This window comes from Onychostruthus taczanowskii, unplaced genomic scaffold, assembly GCF_017590055.1.
Source record: "Onychostruthus taczanowskii isolate IOZ18803 unplaced genomic scaffold, ASM1759005v1 scaffold45, whole genome shotgun sequence".
NCBI lineage: Eukaryota > Metazoa > Chordata > Aves > Passeriformes > Passeridae > Onychostruthus > Onychostruthus taczanowskii.
The window spans coordinates 2,919,173-2,937,840 of NW_024502014.1; the positions used below are offsets into that span (position 1 = coordinate 2,919,173).

General features: G+C 35.0%; 1 protein-coding gene across 7 annotated transcripts in view; it reads left to right on the forward strand.

Moving 5' to 3' along the window:
* Window positions 1–18,396, forward strand: part of XRN1 (5'-3' exoribonuclease 1) — a 36,311-nt gene extending 17,915 nt beyond the window's left edge. For 2 of the 7 annotated variants that reach the window (XM_041414456.1, XM_041414457.1), the window contains 23 exons: window positions 223–385; window positions 530–643; window positions 1,123–1,221; window positions 1,380–1,495; window positions 2,422–2,568; window positions 2,885–2,974; window positions 3,918–4,053; window positions 4,768–4,824; window positions 5,489–5,621; window positions 6,811–6,880; window positions 7,911–8,135; window positions 8,789–8,891; window positions 9,535–9,630; window positions 9,856–9,970; window positions 10,496–10,560; window positions 10,935–11,045; window positions 11,389–11,514; window positions 11,833–11,989; window positions 12,254–12,429; window positions 12,635–12,748; window positions 12,829–12,946; window positions 13,954–14,105; window positions 14,307–14,768. In XM_041414456.1, the coding sequence (XP_041270390.1) occupies window positions 223–385; window positions 530–643; window positions 1,123–1,221; window positions 1,380–1,495; window positions 2,422–2,568; window positions 2,885–2,974; window positions 3,918–4,053; window positions 4,768–4,824; window positions 5,489–5,621; window positions 6,811–6,880; window positions 7,911–8,135; window positions 8,789–8,891; window positions 9,535–9,630; window positions 9,856–9,970; window positions 10,496–10,560; window positions 10,935–11,045; window positions 11,389–11,514; window positions 11,833–11,989; window positions 12,254–12,429; window positions 12,635–12,748; window positions 12,829–12,946; window positions 13,954–14,105; window positions 14,307–14,597 (2,974 nt within the window). In that variant the 3' untranslated portion in view covers window positions 14,598–14,768. Of the gene's footprint in view, window positions 1–222; window positions 386–529; window positions 644–1,122; window positions 1,222–1,379; window positions 1,496–2,421; window positions 2,569–2,884; window positions 2,975–3,917; window positions 4,054–4,767; window positions 4,825–5,488; window positions 5,622–6,810; window positions 6,881–7,910; window positions 8,137–8,788; window positions 8,892–9,534; window positions 9,631–9,855; window positions 9,971–10,495; window positions 10,561–10,934; window positions 11,046–11,388; window positions 11,515–11,832; window positions 11,990–12,253; window positions 12,430–12,634; window positions 12,749–12,828; window positions 12,947–13,953; window positions 14,106–14,306; window positions 14,769–18,247 lie in introns of those variants that run through there. The other 5 variants (XM_041414455.1, XM_041414454.1, XM_041414451.1 and 2 more) reach the window with 5 other exon arrangements.
* Window positions 18,397–18,668: the final 272 nt, after the last annotated feature.

Below are 18,668 nucleotides of genomic sequence, written 5' to 3' on the forward strand. Positions count from 1 at the left end.
TTAATACTCTGAGCTCTGTAGTGATGGCTGTGCAACAGCAGGTAAACAGCTGGTTAAGCCATTTATTCTGGGTAACTTGTGTAAAATAAGAAGAAAACTATTAGAATCCTATTTTAAAGAGGGTTTTTTATTTTATTTAATTTTACTTCAATAAATTAATTCTACATTCTTAGTTTAGTTCTGTTTATTGTAATCACACTAAATGTTCTGCTTTGTGTTCAGGTACCAGAGAAGGAAAGGAATAATTATCCATGAAACATCAGTAGTTGTATATGCTCAGTTACTCACTGGTAATAGATATCAACTAAACCAAAATGGAGAAGTTTATTTGGAGAAGCAGTGGTCTAAACAAGTTCTTCCTTTTGTTTACCAAACAGTTGTCAAGGTAAATATACAGTTCAGTATCTTCTCTGAATTATTTCAGACTCAGACTGTGTTTTAAACTGAGTGTCTATTTATGTAAACTTTGTAATTATTCTACTGGAACTGAATGATATTTAAGATTACCACTGTTGTCTCTTTCATGTAGGATATCAAAGCCTTTGACTCTAGTTTTTCAAGCATCAAAACTTTGGATGATTTGTTTCCTCCTGGAAGTACAGCCTTCATGCTGGGATCTCCTTACTATGGCTGCATGGGAGAAGTTAGTTCCAGTAATTTCCTAATTTTTCCCTGTAGATTTTTTCTTTTTGTAAATGTAAAATAATCTAAGATGTTGTGTGACAGTAGTGGCCATTTGCTAGCTGAAGTTTTTAATCTAGGGTTCCCTGGTGGTTTAGTCTGAGATAGAGTGGGATCTTCTATTTTCCATGTTCTTCTTGCTTATGTAAGAGGAAAAAGCAGAACTTGAATGCAGGATTATTTTTATTAGTTCTTTGGGACAATACATCAAGTTCCTACTTGTGTTATTTTCAGTCATGAAATCCTTTAGTTTATTGCTGACTGATTGGCTCTATGAGGAAGCAAGGTACAGGTCAAGGCAAGGTGAGGAATCCCAAACCATCCCTGTGCCTACTGCAGCAAAATTGTTGATGAAATAGAACATGAGGTGTGTTATTCCAAGACTGCTGGTTTTAAATAGCCCTTTTGTAGCACTTGTAACCTATTGTGTTTCTCTCCAAGGTTCACGATTCACATGATGTGATCCCAGAAGGCAGAATCCGGGTGGTTTTTAATATTCCGTGTGAACCCCAGCTTGATACTTTAATACAGAACCAGCATGTGAGTGCTTCTGCTTTTCTAGTAAAAGCTTAAACAATGTATCAAGTAGATTTTGCAATGGTAAATGTCTTTCAGGGATGTTTCCATATAATTCATTTACCATTTGTGTAAAAAATCCTTTAGACATTGCCAATATGTTTTGTTTGTTTGTTTTAAAGAAATATTCTGTGAAATACAATCCTGCATATATTTTGGCCAGCCGTCTTGGAGTAAGTGGATATCTTGTCTCCAGATTTACAGGGAGTATCTTTATTGGAAGAGGATCAAAGAAGAAGTAAGTTCTGTTTATAAATTTTGACTGTAGAGAAGCTTCTAAATTCTGCGATAACTCTACAGAATTTTTGCTGTGTTTAAGTGCTTTTTTTAAAAGTGCTTTTTTTAATCAAGTGCACACTCTTGTGATTTGCAGTGCTTTTTTTCTATTAGAAGCAAGTTTTAAATTTTTGTTTACTGGACAAAGCTTTCTTTAAAGTATATTTGCTGTAAACTAAGTTGATATGCAGTGCTTTTTTTCTATCAGAAGCAAGTTTTAAATTTTTGTTTACTGGACAGTTCTATTTGCTTTCATATTGTAGACTGACATAAAACTTACTTTCCTGGTTAGCTATTTGCAAAATTGAATTAGGAGTTTAAACTGACTTTGCCATACTGAGAATAAAAAAGTGGAATCAGGATCTAATTTCATTGTACTTATTACTGCTACTATAAAGGGAGATTCATTTTACTTGTAGCTTCTTTTCAGAGCTAGTTAAGACTGCTTAAAATACATAAGGGAGGCAATTAATGCAGTCCTGTGAATGTCAAAATTGTGGTTCCTCTTTAAAGATATGGTTGATGGATGCCTGAGCATCTTCTTGTGATCTGGTGCGCACATTTCTTCCTGATGGATTGTTCAAGGACATCCTTCTGCACCTTGGGAAAAGCCAGGTTGATTGTGGTTGATTAGATCTCAATTAAGGAAGAAATACAGAATATTTCCTACCCTCCTTTGCAATGAAGTATAGGCACATGGGTGGACAGCTAGCATAGCACAGCTCTTGGTCTGTGACATTTACAGCTGACACAATGTTAACACGTAAACAATACAATGAATTTAATTTTTCTGTGGTTTAAGGCCATGAGTGTATGTTTATGAGGGTTTTTTTAATGTATGTAAACAAACACACATATTGTAACTTAATGACTTTTTCTTATTTCCAGTCCTCATGGTGATCACAAAGCAAATGTGGGGCTAAACTTGAAGTTCAATAAGAAAAATGAAGAAGTTCCTGGCTATACTAAGAAAGTTGGAAATGAATGGATGTATTCTTCTGCAGTAGAACAACTACTTGCTGAGTATTTAGAAAGGTAAATGATTGGATATGACCTTCATCCAAATTACCCACCTTTGTGTCAATTGTTGGGATTTGTCCTCTGGTCACAGATCTTCTAAGAACAATGAGTTTGTTTCTTTTATTCCAGTGTTCTATTTTGGGATAGAGTAATTGGGTTAGCAGCTTGCCTTTGGAAAATTAGCAGTATGATACTAAATTAAGTAAAAAATAACCCATCTGGGCTTCACAATTTTTGAAGCCTAGCAGCAGACTTTATTTTGATGGGGCTTTTTTGTGCTCTATGCTGATGTGAAACTAAAGTTATCTTACATATATTTGGGGGTTTTTAGGGTGCCTGAACTATTTAATTATGTAGCCAAGAACAGCCAGGAAGATATCTGCTACGAAGATGACATTTGGCCTGGAGAGGATGAGAACGGGTAAGCCATGGTCCTTACCTCTTTTCTACAATAATGAGAATAAAGACTGACAGTTGTGAAATTGGTAATGATCGTGCGGTGGCTGCTGTGGAACTGAAACCTTGCTGTTCCTCCAGCAGCCTGATTGTTCAGTGATGGCTGCAAACATCATTTGAATGCTGTACTTTTCAGTCATGGAGTGCTAGTTTCTGCTAGACTTCAAGTCCAGTAAATGAGAAATACAATTTTCAGTGGTTATTTAATAATTTCTTGCTTTTAAAATAGCCTACAGTAAGAATAGCTATGACTAGTCATTTTTTTTTTTTTTAAATAACCAACAGTTGTGGTAATTGTCTGAAATCACTTAGAATTTGAAAAATAAATCCTACAGAGTTGGAAGTATTTTGCACATTTTTAGTATACATTTATGTGGGAGAAAAATAGCAACCTTGGTTCCAGACACAAAATGGTAATTTGTAAAAGCTTTAGTTGTTAGACAATGAACCCAATCCAGGGGCTTCAGTCAGTAAGTCTACAGGACTCTTACCTTGTGGTACACTGGTGTGGGACTCCTCTTGTAGAGGAATCTCAGATTTTTTTCTCCATTTTACCAGAGTCTTCCCCTGTGAAGTTCTTTCTTCCTGTGTTGTTAGAAACAGCTGGTCACAGAACCAGTAATCACATTTGGACACAGTTTGTTGGTTGGATGCAAACTTAATTTGCTGAATACTTTAAATTAATTTAGTGGTTTTTTTTTTTATTAAACCAAACTTTATCATTTTGAAACAGTACTGTATAATTCTGACTCTTCTTAAGTCATACAGATCCTTTAGATTCTATTACTTTCTGAATATATACAATCAGTGTGCCTGTATGATAATACTTGACTGATTAAATTAGGGAACATGGTAAAATCCCTGGTTTATGCAGCTAAAAGCTTCCATTCATGCCATTTTTTATTCAGAGCTGAGAAAGTGCAAGAAATTGTTGCCTGGTTAAAAGCACATCCTGTGTCAGCTTTGTCTCGATCATCTTGTGACTTGCAAATTTTGGATGCAGCCATTGTTGAGAAAATTGAAGAAGAAGTAGAGAAATGCAAGGTACACAGCTTGGTGTCATTGTGAGCAGGGGTGAACCAAAAAGCAATGCTTGTTATTTTTGAAGTTCTTGAATTTAAATAAGACAATTGAAGATTACTTGCCATTCCAAAGAAAAAGGACACAGAATATAGTGTAAAATCTGGATTTGTAATATCCCAGAAATTCAGAAGAGCTCATTATTAATCTTTTTAAGAAATGCACTCTTTTAGGCGTGATTTATCAGTAGTGGGACATACTCTGAGCTGTGCCTTTTGGTGGTTTTGTAAAGGAACAGTTATCAGTATATACTGAAAAATAGTAAGGTCTTTTTATTTGAAATTCCAGCTGTTCTTCCCTTGCAGTTTCTCATTGGTCTGCACAAAATTAGAAAGTAATTTTCTGCAGACCAAAAGATGAAAAAAGTGGCCAAGGAAATTACTAAAGTAAAAGCTAGGGACAAAGCCATATGAAATAATGGGCTGATGTTTTTTGAAATAACTTGCAAGGACATCTTAGAAAATTGGTGTGAAATCTGGAATTAGACAACTAACAGATTGGTATGAAATCCAACATGTTTTAAAAACTAGACTTACTCTAAAGACTTCATTAAAGCTCTATACCATTACCTAAAAGAAACTAAAGAATTCTACATGATCTTTTCGGGAATTTTGTTTTATATATTCCAGTGCTTGTTCCTACACTGGTTTGTAAAGACTTTCTGTTCCTTTCCTTTAGCAGAGGAAGAGCAACAAGAAGGTGCGAGTAACTGTGAAACCCCATTTGCTGTACAGAGTAAGTGATGTGAATGGATTGGGGGGCGGTTTAAGATCATATTTATTTTACCTAAGCTTACCAACTTCAGGAAAACAGAATTTTATGACAGTATTGATGAAAGGAAACGTTTTGTTATGCCTTTTAGAAAATAATTTTGGAAATAGCAGTCTGTTTCTACAAGGAGAGAATTTCTTGTAACTGCAGACTCTGTCATGTTGGGTACAGACTTTCAGGTTTTTTCTACCTTGTGCCCTTTATGCTTCTGCAGTTCTTACTGGCTCTATTGTGAAGGCAAATTAAAATGTGCTTTCTGCTGTCTCTTTTCCCATGTTTTACTTTTTACTCACTCCTTCACGTAAGACCGATTGCTCCTCTTGCCCATGTTACTGATACAGGCAGGTTACATGTGATGTTTTATTTCTGTCTGAACTGATCCTCTTCATCAGCCAGTGTACATCACATTTTCAGGCAGAAGAAGTAGTGAGAGTTGCAAGGGGAAAAAAAGAAAGTTTGCTTTGAATCTGGAGATGAAAGTTTTTTAGTTTTTGGGGGGTTTTTTTCTATGGTTTCTTTTCCCCAGAAAGTTTACTTTATAGTGTGTCTCAGATATTGTTAAAAATGCATTTTTATTGTAATTCTTATCGTTTTGCATACATTAACATAGTCCTTTGGTTATTGTCAGCCATTAGAACAGCAGAAAGGGGTTGTTCCAGATCGAGATGCAGAGTACAGGCTGTTTGACCGTGTAGTCAATGTCAGAGAGAACTTTTCTGTTCCTGTTGGTCTACGAGGCACCATCATTGGAATTAAAGGAGGTAATATTTTCTTTATGGTTATAACTACATAACAGCTCAGCTAGTAATAAGACAGCAGGATTCAGCATAGTGTTTTATGTAATGGTTGTGAATGTACATATTTCTTGCTATGAAGCATATGCAACTTGAACCTGTTAATAACATATTTACTGTTTTGAATAAAACCTACCTTCTGTTTTAATTTAATGTGTTACACAACTGTTATTTGAAAAAGAAATTACTTTCCCAATGGTCCTTCATATATGAATTAGAAATTACTCTTTGTTTCTTCTTAATATGAAGAAGGCAGATCAGAAAAGGAACAAAATGAAGTTATGGGAAAATATGGGCAAAGTTAAGTTGAGTAGACATAAAACCAAGTATCCACCTTAATACTTACATCGAACGTGAAACTTTATCAAGTATGATTTGTCTTAAACAGTTTTAATTTGTATTTTTATTCTGTAATATTCCATTTCCATTAGTTGGCATAGATGTATACCTTGTTTGACAAGATTGACCATAAATGTTTTTATTTGGTTTAATTTGTATTTTTATTCTGTAATTTAATTTCCATTAATTGGCATAGATGTATACCTTGTTTGACAAGATTGACCATAAATGTATTTCAAGAAGGATTTATTGAGGCCCACAGAGTGTTGCAGTTTGAGGTCGACTATTACAAATGGTTTTCTTACCTGCCATTTCAGTAGCTGCTTTCTCATTCAGTTTGCATCTAACAGAATCTCAAAGACACTAGAGTGCAGTTTTTAAAAAAACTATTCTTTTCACCATAATTCTTAAATACTGCTATAATTTTGAAGGTGTATTAGTCTATCGTTATGCAAGAAGCTAATGTTAAAGCTGTTAGTTTCTGACTGCCTGAATGTAGAAGTGGCTTGCATCTCTTTTCTGCCAGTTTCTGACAAGTGTGACATAGTGCTGTAAACTGCAGTTCTGTAAATGCACATGGGTAAGGTGTAATGCATGGTACCTTACTGTTGAAACTATATCTTAAAGGGCAGATATATGTGAGACCTTTAGAAGAATTTCCAAATTCCTGTTAATGAAATTATTCAGAAATTATTTGGGGGTCTGATGTTCATTTTTGGTCTTTTCATTATTTATTGTATAAGTAGTATAGGTAGGTATTTACATAATATAGATGGACATAACTATATAAGAAGATGTTGTGCTTTGTTTTCTATAGCTACTAGAGAAACAGATGTGCTCTTTGAAGTTTTGTTTGATGAAGAATTCCTTGGAGGCCTCACTATAAGGTTTGTGTGGTGGAGTTCAGAGTCGACTCATGCTATTGGCGTAGATGGCATGGAATTGTTGGCTTTGGTTTGGTTGAGTATTTTTAAGGCCTCTTCTTGAAACTTGGTTTCTTGGCAGTGTTGGTCAGTTTTTATTTCTTTTGTGTTTTTTGATTCTCTTTGGGTAGTGATAATTTTTTGTGAGGTGCGTTATATTGTGAAAATGCTCTTTAGGCTTTTTTGGTGTATAAACTTCTGACTTGCAGAAAAGAAATATGAACCAGCAGAATAAAGCACTAGATCTAGATGTCTTTCTAAACAAATATGTAGAAAATAGGTTCTTGCCAGTATGTATTCAACATGTAGATTAAAAACCAAGCAGAAGGCATCTGTTCCTCTGAAGGAGGGACTCTGAACTCAAAAGTTGATACTTAGACACTAAATTCTAACCATTAAAAAACTGAACTGTTTTTCCAGAGGTGGAGGTGCTTTTGTTTTTTTAAGTGGGATAACTCTTCTGTATTGAAGTAAACAGCTAAACTTCTAAGTGCTCAGATATAGCTTGCAGGCTTCATTTTTACTGTTCTTACCTAAGGTTTTAATGATGGGAGTTAGAAGGAAATTCTTCCCTACTACCTGCATTCAGCAGTCATAGCCCTTGCAGATAATACTCAGTGTTCAGAAATGCTGCTTAACTTCAATTTGTAATTCTGCTACTGAACCTGAAACTTCAGTTTTCATTTCTGAAAAATAAAAGATTATTGTTTTCTGGTTCTTTTACAGAAATATTTACTACAGAACTGTGCTATAACAATTCAGTCATCTTAAAAATTTCTTTAAGCTCGGCACTGAAAGGTACAATATAAACTGAGAGTAGTGCTAATTACTGTTTGGCAGCCAGAGGGCAAAGGGGAGCCATGGGTTTCAGGTTGTCTGCAATGCTACTAGATTTCAATATTGCATAGTTTTCAGCTTCTGTTCAAACTTGAGTCATTGTCTTTTGGCAACAATTAAACTGCATGAAACAACTATGGAATTCACTTTTCTCAAGGTGCTCACCTGCCAGAGGTTATCGCCTGCCCTCAAGTGCCTTAATTAACCTGTCTCATGGTAGTCGGTCAGAAATGGGAAATCAAAAGCTGATGGCCATAGTTAAACCTCAGCCAGCAGTGAATAACTACAACTCATATGCGTCTGATCTGTCATCTGTATGCTCACAAAAAGTGCATCTGGGAGGCCTCAACCATTCTCCTCGCTCCCTTTTTGTTCCTACTCAAGTAAGACTTTTCTCACATTTGTACAAAAATGTTTTTCCCTAGAGTCTGAAATATTGACATGGTTATCTTCATTGGTCCAAACAAAATTTAGTTTTTATGTCAATAGAATTCTTATGTTGGAGAAATTAATTAATTAATCTAATAATGAAAAGGACTAAAATTTCCTTATTGACAATGGTTTTGCTCTGAGTAACTCCAGTTGCTTTTCTGAAAGATAGACACTTACTTCAGAGCAGTGACACCATATTTGGTGTCAACAAATAGTATGTTTGGACAGAGATGCAATTGGTTCCTTAAAGCTTTGATCCAATTAAAGCTTCCTTATTGGCTGTTTGTCCATGCATAGAAAGGGAAGATAGGATTTCCGTATCAGTTTTGCTTCTTAGTTATAATTTACTTTGAAACTACAATAAAGGAGGAAAATTACACGTTTTGAATTGAGTTTCTTGGTGGTTTAATGACACTTTATTTTTTTAACAAGAGTCTTCTTTAAAGAAACTTACCTTAATTAGTAATTTCATGTTGCTGTAGGTGTGTTTGAAAACAGTTGTCTCATGTTTTTCAAGTCTATACAAGAAAAAGTACTTTCCAAAAGAAAATGTAAGACAATGAAACACTTCTGATTTTTTTTTTTCCCTCTCTCAATGATTTTACAACTGAATGGAAGACAGCATTACAATCTCAGGGCTGAAAATCAGGGCAACTCTAACTCACCCCAGAAAGGATCATTTCTGAGTGGCAATCAGAAAAATAAAGTGAGTGTTCAGATTCATTTAGTATTGGACCCAAATGTCTCTGTTTTGGCCCTCTGTTCAGGGTGGGTGTCAATTTCTCATGATTAATAAATTGCTTTGTTTTAGTACATCAGATGTTTTAGTTCAGATACAGACTGGAGCAGAACTGCTCTCAGTTCTTGAATGAATATGATATCCTGTATAATCCTTGTTTAGATATTAGATTTTTTAAAGTAGTTTTTTGCATAGCTGGGCTTCAGTTCGGCGGTAACATACCTGTAATGTAATGAAGTAATTGAGCCTTGGGAAGGCCTTACAAAATAAATCATTAATAATACAATCTAAGAATACTTCCAGTATGAAAGCATGCTTTGAAACCATTCTGAACTGTTAACTGAGTTTCATTATACTTAATCATCAAACTAACCTCATTTCACTTTAGTAGTGATTCTTGGTAAAAATTGTAACTGCAGTCCACTTCTACAGCTTGTTCCATAATTACCTGCAACTTGTACTAGTGTCAATATGAAAGTATTTGTCATCTGAGGACTATTAAACTTGAACCTTACATTTTCCAGAATGTCTTGGTATATACTTAGCTGTTCAAAAGTTGAATTTATCGCTGCTGAGTTTGTCTGGGGTCTTGTTTTTTTTATTTTATCAGGCACAGAGTAAGCAAGATGATGAATTCTGCAGCATATGGCAGTCATTGCAGAGTTCTGGGAAGTCTCATCACATTCAACAAAACATGCATGAGAAGGTTTGTATAGAAACTTTTAACAGATCTCTGCATTCAAAATGTAAGGTTCTTAATTTCATACATTGGTTCATTGTATCAGAAAACTTCATGTTATAAATAAACCATCTGGTGAAAGTGGTGTTACATGGAGTATGCATAGCTCTGGAAAGGGGTAATCATAGGGCACTACTATGTAAATAACACAGACCCAGTTTTCTGGTTAAGCTTTGATGTTTGAAACCCTAGGGTGCAGTTCTACCTCAGGAAATCAAGCTGGGAACTGGCCATCAGTTTTATAAGCCAGGCTTCAATGACGGCAGCTTTAAATGTCAGCAAAGAAAACAGGAGCCTTATAAAAAATGTAAGTACTATAATTAGAAACTTTGTTTAGGGGAACTACTTGCTTTATCTGACCTTCATTGAAATGTCTGAAGAACTTCTTGTTTTTTTGTAGTTACTGGCAGGAAATAATTTATTATAGTTTTATAAACACTACATTGCACTTGTTATTGTCAAATAATGTCCCTGGTGTGTATGTTAGATTGTTCCACACGTAATCCTAAACCTTTTAGGTAAGTTGTTCAGTGTTCTGTTGACTTGCCACCATCTAATATAAAAACCAAACAAAAAACCATGCGTGTCTTCGAAATTCTGCTTGTGATCATATCAGTACAGTAGAAAATTAGATATATTATTGGATATGCTTTGTTTTATTTTATCCTAGAAGAAAAGCGTACATCAAATGACCTATGAAGTAAAAATTAAACATTTGATAAAACCATTCATATTAATGCAACTCTGTGTATTTGTATGGAGTTACTAATTGTTTTGAGTCTTGACTGTTACTGTTTTCAAGAGTATTTCAAAAGAATGCATTCTTTTGTAGTTAAAGAAGATTCCAAAACTACAAGAGGTGAAAGTCAACCACATAATAAAATGTCAAACCAACAGGTAATTTTGTCTGTACTGAGTTAATATATTCTCTTCATTTTACACTGATGTGACTTACTTTACAGATTTGTCTTTAACTGGCATCTTAGTTGATTCTTTTAGTCAGCAAATCTATTTTGGAGATTTTTTTTCATTAGAGGTTTATAGACAGAATACGAGAGAGAGTGCATAAAATGTATGATGATGCCAAACAACTTTACTATATCTCTTAGATTCTAAAAGCTATGCTGTAATGCGAAAACAAAAATGCTCGGTGTTCAATAAGCTGAAATTCTCTAAGAATATTAGCTTCTGAAAGCTCTTTGCTTTTCTGATATGTTTGTGTTATAATGAGTAATAGAGTATTCAATAGTAATGGTTGCAATTTATTGCAGAATTTCGCAGGTGTGAATAAGTACAATGTCAAACTTTTGAAGAGGAATGGAAGTCCCAACACGCCTTTAATTCAGAAGGCTGCAGTTGACAGTCCCTGCACAGGTGGAAAGGTAGGATCTAGGAAGTTGACTGTCTTTGAGTAACTTCAGTTTCCAGTCCATTTTGTTCAATTGTTCCTGGTTGCTTGTGTACAAATTCCTGTTTAAAAAATACAACAAACCTGTGTAACTTTTAATTGTTCTGTAAATAATTTCTATCAATTTTAATATGCAGAACTTGATGCAGGCTCTGGATATCTGTTCACACTCTGAACAGACATGCCTGTGACCTGCCCAACGTAAGAGAGAAACAATCCGAATGAGAATAAAATTAACCTCAAATTGATACCCCTTCCTCTTGCAGCTGCTTATAAATACACTTAGTTGATGTACCTTTTTTCTTCTTTAATTTAAGAAGGACAATGAACTGGAAAGGCTTCTAGCTTCTTTGAAAATTTCCAAAGAAAATGAAGTGCAGACTTATTCCAAGGAAGCAGGAGCTACAAATGAGGAACATCTGTCACCACAGTCATTCGCTATGGTCTGTATACTGCAGGAATCATTACATTGCAGTTCAGCTAAGCTGATGTCTTAGCATCAATGTTTCTATTTAAAGAATCTCTATGAAACCTCATACTGCTTTTTAAAGTGCATTAATGATTTTTTAATTAGCTATTCTCAAAGAAAATTAGCAAACACCTTTGTTTATGCTAAGATGCTGTTACCTTTGCTTTGATAAAATGTAACTGATTGGAAAATAAGAAGTCAGATTCTGTTACCAATTATGATAATCAGTGTTAAGAAAGTCATGTTGTCTGGATGCCAGCATGTTCCTGAGTGGTTTATTTTATTTTTAAAGAAAGGAACACAGATGCTTAAAGAGATTTTGAAGATAGATGGCTCAGATCTACAAACAAAGAATGAAGTGAAATCACAAGTTAATGATGTTCCTGCTCCCTCTAGTAGACAGGATTGCCATGGAGCTGCTGTGCAATACAGACCAACAAAAAAAATGGGTATGTGTAACCCTCAGCTCATAATTCAGAGCTTCACCTTGTAGTGACAGGGTACTGTTTATCAAAATATAGTAATGAAATTTCCAGCTTTTTTTAGTTCTGCTTCTGTATTTGGGCCTAAAACTCTCTTCAGCTATAGAGGTTTTTTTTAACAATATGAAAATACTAGGAAAAAATCAAATAAGCCTTTTTTTCTTTTTTTTTCATCCTTTTAGTGAAGGAAACAATTGTGATACAGCTTTTTTTTTTTCCCTTTTTTGTCAGCTGCATATATGAACAAGCATAGCCCTGGAGGCCCCCAGAACACACCAGCGATAGAAACTGGAGGTCACCCTTTCACTTGTCCGCAGCCTGCACTGTCTACTGTCTCTGAGCTTTCTCGTATTTGCTCTCTTCTTGGAATGTCACAACCAGATTTCTCTTTCTTAAAAACACCACAGGTAAAATGTTTTTTCTGCGAAAGTACAAGTTCTCAACTTTCTTTCAACTGTTCTATATTAAATATCTGGACTGACTCCTGAAATCTGTCTGAAAATAAACCTTAGCTCCCTTTGTTGCCTTATTTAAAACAAACAAATCTCTGTTTCTGTCTCACTGTTTGTTAGCAATACAAATTCCCTCAAAAATATTCTCTTTTTTTTCTAGACCATGACAGTTTGCCACATAAAGCTGTCAAATGGTTTATTGGTTCACGGACCGCAGTGTCATTCCGAAGCTGAAGCAAAGGAGAAAGCTGCGTTTTTTGCTTTACAGCGCTTGGTGAGGATGTGAAAAATCTCTTCAGATCTTTGTCTCTGTGCACTGCATCTGTTGGTAAGCCTCTGTTTCCTTCTTCATAGGGTTCTATAGGAGTAAACTTTGCTTCGCCTCCACCTCCAGCAGTGTTTCCAAATTACCAACCACTAGGAGTTCCTGTACCACCTGGATCAATTCCTCCAGTATTTGCACAGCCCCCTGGTAGGTGTTTGACTAGTACACATTTCATATAATATCACAATATCCTCTAATTATGGTGTTTCTGTATATGTAAATGAATGCTTTCCAGAAAGCTCCATTTTTTGGTCTTCGTGTGTCTATTGTATGTCTGAACAGTTTTGAAAGCAGTTCATGATCCTCTTTGCATCAATGTGCAGATTAATTCAGTATGAAGGATCATGCCTATTAATGATTACTTTTCCTCAAGAATGTATTGATCTATTCAGTCTTAGGTGCTTTTTTCCATTTTTTTTCCCTTCAAAACAGCAGTCATTATTTCAAAGCAGTCAATCCTAGTCCAGAATTTGTTAGAAATAGCCTCCTTGATTTTTTTCATGGATTTTCCCCCCATGCCATATAGTTAATGTTTCTGCATGCAATACTGTTTTTATCCATCTATTACCAACTTTCACTGAAGTGCTACATCACAGTCCTCTTGTGCACTGCCAAACATGAGCGTGGTAAGTAACCCTCCAAAAATTGCTAAAAGTTCCGGTGTTGTTTTGTATTCTGTCTCCCAGTTGTTTTCTATTTTACTGAAGTTCCCATCACAGCTAGGAGTTAAGGAGTCAGCACCGTTGTAGCATCCTAGAAACTCATACAGCAGCTGCTACATCTCTTTCCTGTGGGGTTTCTGTGTTGTTGCTATGTTCCAAAATGATGGCCTAAACTTGCAGCTTTCTGCTAATACAGTTGGCTGAGCTGAGGATGTGAAGATCCCACATTATGTGCACTCTGGAATGCAGATACCATGACTGGAGTGCTCTTAATTGTGTTGTCATCTAGGTGTAGTTCTGTTTATTTGGGGGCTTTTGATAATAAATAAATACTTAGATATTTTGAAGTAAATATAAAGCATTTCAGGCTTTGCTGGAAAGATAAGCAACATGCAGACAGCTGTAGCTGGAGTAGTCCTGAGGTCTTGGCAAGTTTGTATTTTTTGTTTGTTTTTTTAATGGAAGAGAGCTAAAAGTTTCTTATTTTCACAGCTAATATGATGCCTCCATCATCTCACATGTTTGGTCCAGTGTCCTGGAGTACTCCAGTACCAAAGCATTATTATCCTGGCTCCTATCCAGGAAATGTGTCTCTTGCAGGAACTATACCAGTTGGTTCTCACAACCAGTTTATACCTCTGCAGGTAAGAGCAGCAGGTTTGTCTCAATATTGTATTTTTGTAAAAAAATGTGGCTACAAGACAGATACAACAACGCCCCCATTGTGAAGTAGTATTTAGTATTAGAAAATTGTTGTTAAGATAAGTATGCATGTTTTCTGAAAGTGGAATATTTGCAGATTTTTGAGAATGCATTCTGTTAAATAATATTTATTTAATTTAAAGGTAACTAAAAAAAGGGCTGCTAGCAAGAAAAACTTTGAACTCAAGGAGTTTCAGAGTTCCCCTCAAGCTGCACCACTAAAGAATGAACAGCCAGTGTCTTCTGACCACATTCAGCAAGATAGTTCTTCAGCTCCTTTAAAATCTCCTCAAGCTGCTCAGTCCACTGTTTCATTTCAAGACAATGTGGCTACTCCAAGTGTTCCTCATAACAAATCAACACCAAACACTTCCAGCAAGCGAAAGCCAAGAAAACTGGCTGTCAATTTTGGCGCACCAAAATCTTCAGAATAAATCTGGTAGCTAGGTGTATTTTATCTTTAACTCTTTCCCCACTGTTATGTTCTATCATTTAAAAAAATCAGAAATCTCTATTAAAAAGACCAGCCATTTTAAGTATAATATAGAAGGAAATACATTTTATTTGCTATGGTTTTCAGGTTGTCATTAAAACCATAAAAATTATGTTAAAAATTTGTTTTATTTTCACTTAAATTAGCAAAAGCCAGGAAATACTGACTTAGGGTTGCCATGCCCTTGTGCCTAGGTTTCTAAACAGTGGCTTACAGACAATATCGGGTAAGCAGCAATAACAGTGGCAACTTTAACTCAGGTTGGATGTGCTTTTTGGGAGGGATGTGGAACAGTAATAAGTTGGGCATCTAACAGTGTTTAGCATGACATTTTGTACTCTAGCTTGATTTTAAATAGTGTAATAAGACAGAGAGTAAAAATTATTTAAATGCAGCTTTTTATATTGGCACTCCGGGTCCTTCTGAGTCAATCAGTGTAACTGCAAGCTGACTACAAAGAAACTGCCAAATCCAGTCTAAGTAGGAACTGCTGGGTTTTGCACCAGAGGGCAACAGCTTTACAGCTTTCAGAACATAGGTGTTGTGTGTCTGGTATTGGAGTGGCAAAACCTGGTTGCTCTTGCACAATCTGTTCCAGGAGATTAATTTATAGGATGTATTGAATAAAAAAATATATATTTGCAAAGTAGAGATCCCTTTGGTAAAGTACATTTAACTTTTTTTTAATCTACCAATTTAATTGTTTTCTGATGATAAAATAACAAAGTTATCTAATACAGATGTGCATAGCTTCCTAAATGCTTGTGATAGCCTGATTTTTTTCTAAACTATAAAAATAGCCAGACAAAAAGACAACCCATTTTGCTGGATGGCTGTCAGTTATGTTTACTTAGAGTCCATTTCTTCCTCTAATAGTCTGTGCCCTGAACCCTTCTCTATAGTAGGTTTTTCTTTGTTACTAATGACTTTTAATATTTATTTTTTTTAGTTTTGTGAGAGAATTTCTGTGTTGCAAATTTAAATTATCAGGAAGTGTTGCTATTGGTTTCATAAGAATATTCAGACAAAAAGCTGACTTGAATTTTTGGACAGAACTATGGGATTCTTTGCTCATATAGGAAAAAAAGAAGGCTTAGAGGTCCTTGTATTCTTTTTAACACACATGTACCAATCTTATGGACATTACTATAAAGTCTTCAGTCTAAGAAAAAATTTGAAACCTCTGTTGGTGCTGCTTACTGGCATAGATTAAATTTCATTTTTCATCTGTTCTAGAAAAACAAGTATTTTTTCTCTAAGGCACCGAAACCAGAAATAAAGCAAACTTGAGTGATTTATTTTGTTGCTTCTGAACAGGTTTCATTCTGGGTCTGCAAGTCTTTAATTTGGTTTTTTGCCTCCATTTCTTGGTGTAGTATGAAGTTTCACATTATTACTGTGTTACAGTGTTTTTTAATTTTCATTTCTCCAAAACAGTTGTTGGCTCAGCAGTATTTGTAGAATAGCAGCAAGCCCTATAAAAAAGATAACAGAGGTAAAAACAAGATTAAGAAATTTTATTTTACTTAGTATCACAAAACTTGTGGAGTAGTCTACATATCGTCTGAAACTGCATTGATTTTGTTGTTGGCTTTATAGTCATCTAGTCTCAAGAGGTGCAAAGCCATATTCTGTGAAGGGAAAGTTGTATTTTTTGGGGTTTTTTTCTCATTAGCAACATGAGACTGATATGATGCTGCCATGCCAGTATTTTAGAAGTGGTTATGTGACATTTAATTGGCCCACTGTATCTGTCTGAATGATCTGATCGTAAGATAAAATACCTATTTGAAAATTTCCGTGACAGAGATGAGGTTATGTTAGACTCTCACATCACAGAATTTGGATGTGTCTGTACAGCCAATTTATGCAGATTTTTGAGAAACAAAGTTATGGAGGATGCTATACTCTTATGTACCATGAACACAGCAATTTTTATTAATTATTCTACTTCAGACTAAGATTTCCGCTCCCTCTTCAAGTGGAATTGCTATATGTTGTATATTTAGGTGGTTAAACCCTTTATACTGTAACTGCTGCATATTGTATTAGTCCCTGATTTTTAGTTTTTCTATTTTATGAAAGTGACTGCCTGGTGCCCAGTTAATTACAGTTTTACATGCCCTGGTAGATGTGACATCTGCATTGATCATTGCCATGTCCCCTTTGATTTCATTATTATATTTTAACAAGGTCATAATGTTTAGCTCATACAGATATAAATTTAGGCATTTCTTTTTCTCATAGATATAAAGTATTTTCTAAGCACTGGAGTTTTTCATTAGATCTTATACAGAGCAGTATTTTACTAAAAATCCAAAAGGGAAGACTTTTATGTGCGCATTTTTGTAGTTTCTGATTTTTTTAAAATAACTTTTCATTGTTTATCTGCCAAGTGAAATGTTTTAAATTTGCATATGAATGGATACAGAATGTATTTTTTGTGCTGTTTAGTGTTAAGTGTGCATTTACAGATTTTTAGCATGTAGTTGCACAAAGACTGTGCAAAGATATTTTGGAATATGAATATATGCCACACTGAAGGAAAAACATTCATAAAACTTAAATGCTATATAGAACTCTAATGCAATAGAGTAATTTTATAAACTGTCTGTGTCTGCTTGAATTAAATATTGAAACAAGAAACATTACCTATTTTCACTGTTTTATTTCCAAATACCACGTGGGAACTTGTGTATGCTCCAACCCAGATGTTTACAGTATTAATCAAATCTCATGAAACTCAGTTTCTGTGATTCTCAGAAGCAGGACCTGCCCTCATGACTGTTTCTTGATGGCTTTCGACTATAATTTCAACTGTGATCAAAATACAAAAGGCTGTTGGTCACCTTGCAATTAAAAGCATTTAACATGATACTGATCTCCCAGAAATTTTTTGGCCTTGTCACCGATCAGATTAAAAAAACCCAACCCCATTAAGAAGTCATTAAGATTATTTTCCAGTAAGCTCAGTCCTAGTGATTGTTAACAAGGTGGAGAACCAGCTGGTGGCTGAGAAGCAGAATATTGTCTTTCTTACACATTTTCGTGTAAATTAGCTTGTTTAAAGCAACCAGCATAAAGATTGGAATACACTCTTAGCATGACCAGCTGCTGCAACTTTATCTAAGTGTGTATGCAACTTGTTGTTTCTGTATAGAACAATTGTGGTTGGTGTAAACACTCAGCTCATATTGCTCAACTTAAAGACACCAAGATAAAATCTTGCATTTCATAAACTGTCTTCAAATGATTAGTCAATGAAGTCTTAAGTGCTGTTACCCTGCATGGTGAGTTCTGCCATCTCAATATATGGCACTAAAGAAAACTCAAGCAACTTAAATGAAGGGATTACTTGAAAATATTATCAGTTATTGCAGAGTAAATCTTGCATGGATGCTTCCATTCAAAAATTAGAGGACTTCTGTTCAATTTAATTGATTTGATCTGAACTACTATATAGATGACCCCTGAGAGTGAGGAATCTCAAAGAAGTAATTGTTACTTAAAACAAGGATGTTTTGTAATTCTGTTTGCAATGTGATCTCCTTATGTATTCCATAATCAGCCTTCCTTACTACTGAGAGACAGTTATGTTCTTCTCTTTCTGTATCTGGAAAGGGGACACAGTGACATCAAGGGCATAAGGGCAGTCTGAATACACACTCTTGGCCAAAAGAATTCAAATTCAGGTGCATGAGGACCCTTGAATATTGAGACTGTAACTGATAAATGTTTTGAAGAACCTGAAATCATGAGGTAAGTGGCTGTTCTTTATTAAAAGAATCCATGGTTCCAACAACAATTTCTTATTGCTGTCAATTTTTGAGTGGGTGTTTACTCTTATTTTTCTGTAATTTACAAATTTGCTGTTTTATTTTGCTTTGAAATACAATACAGATCAAAGGAGTGGTCACAATGCTGTCAAGTGCAAATAGTAAACCTGGTTCCTATTATTTGAAGGACAGAAAAAGCATTTTTCATTAAAACTTTTTTTTTCTGGTAAAACTTG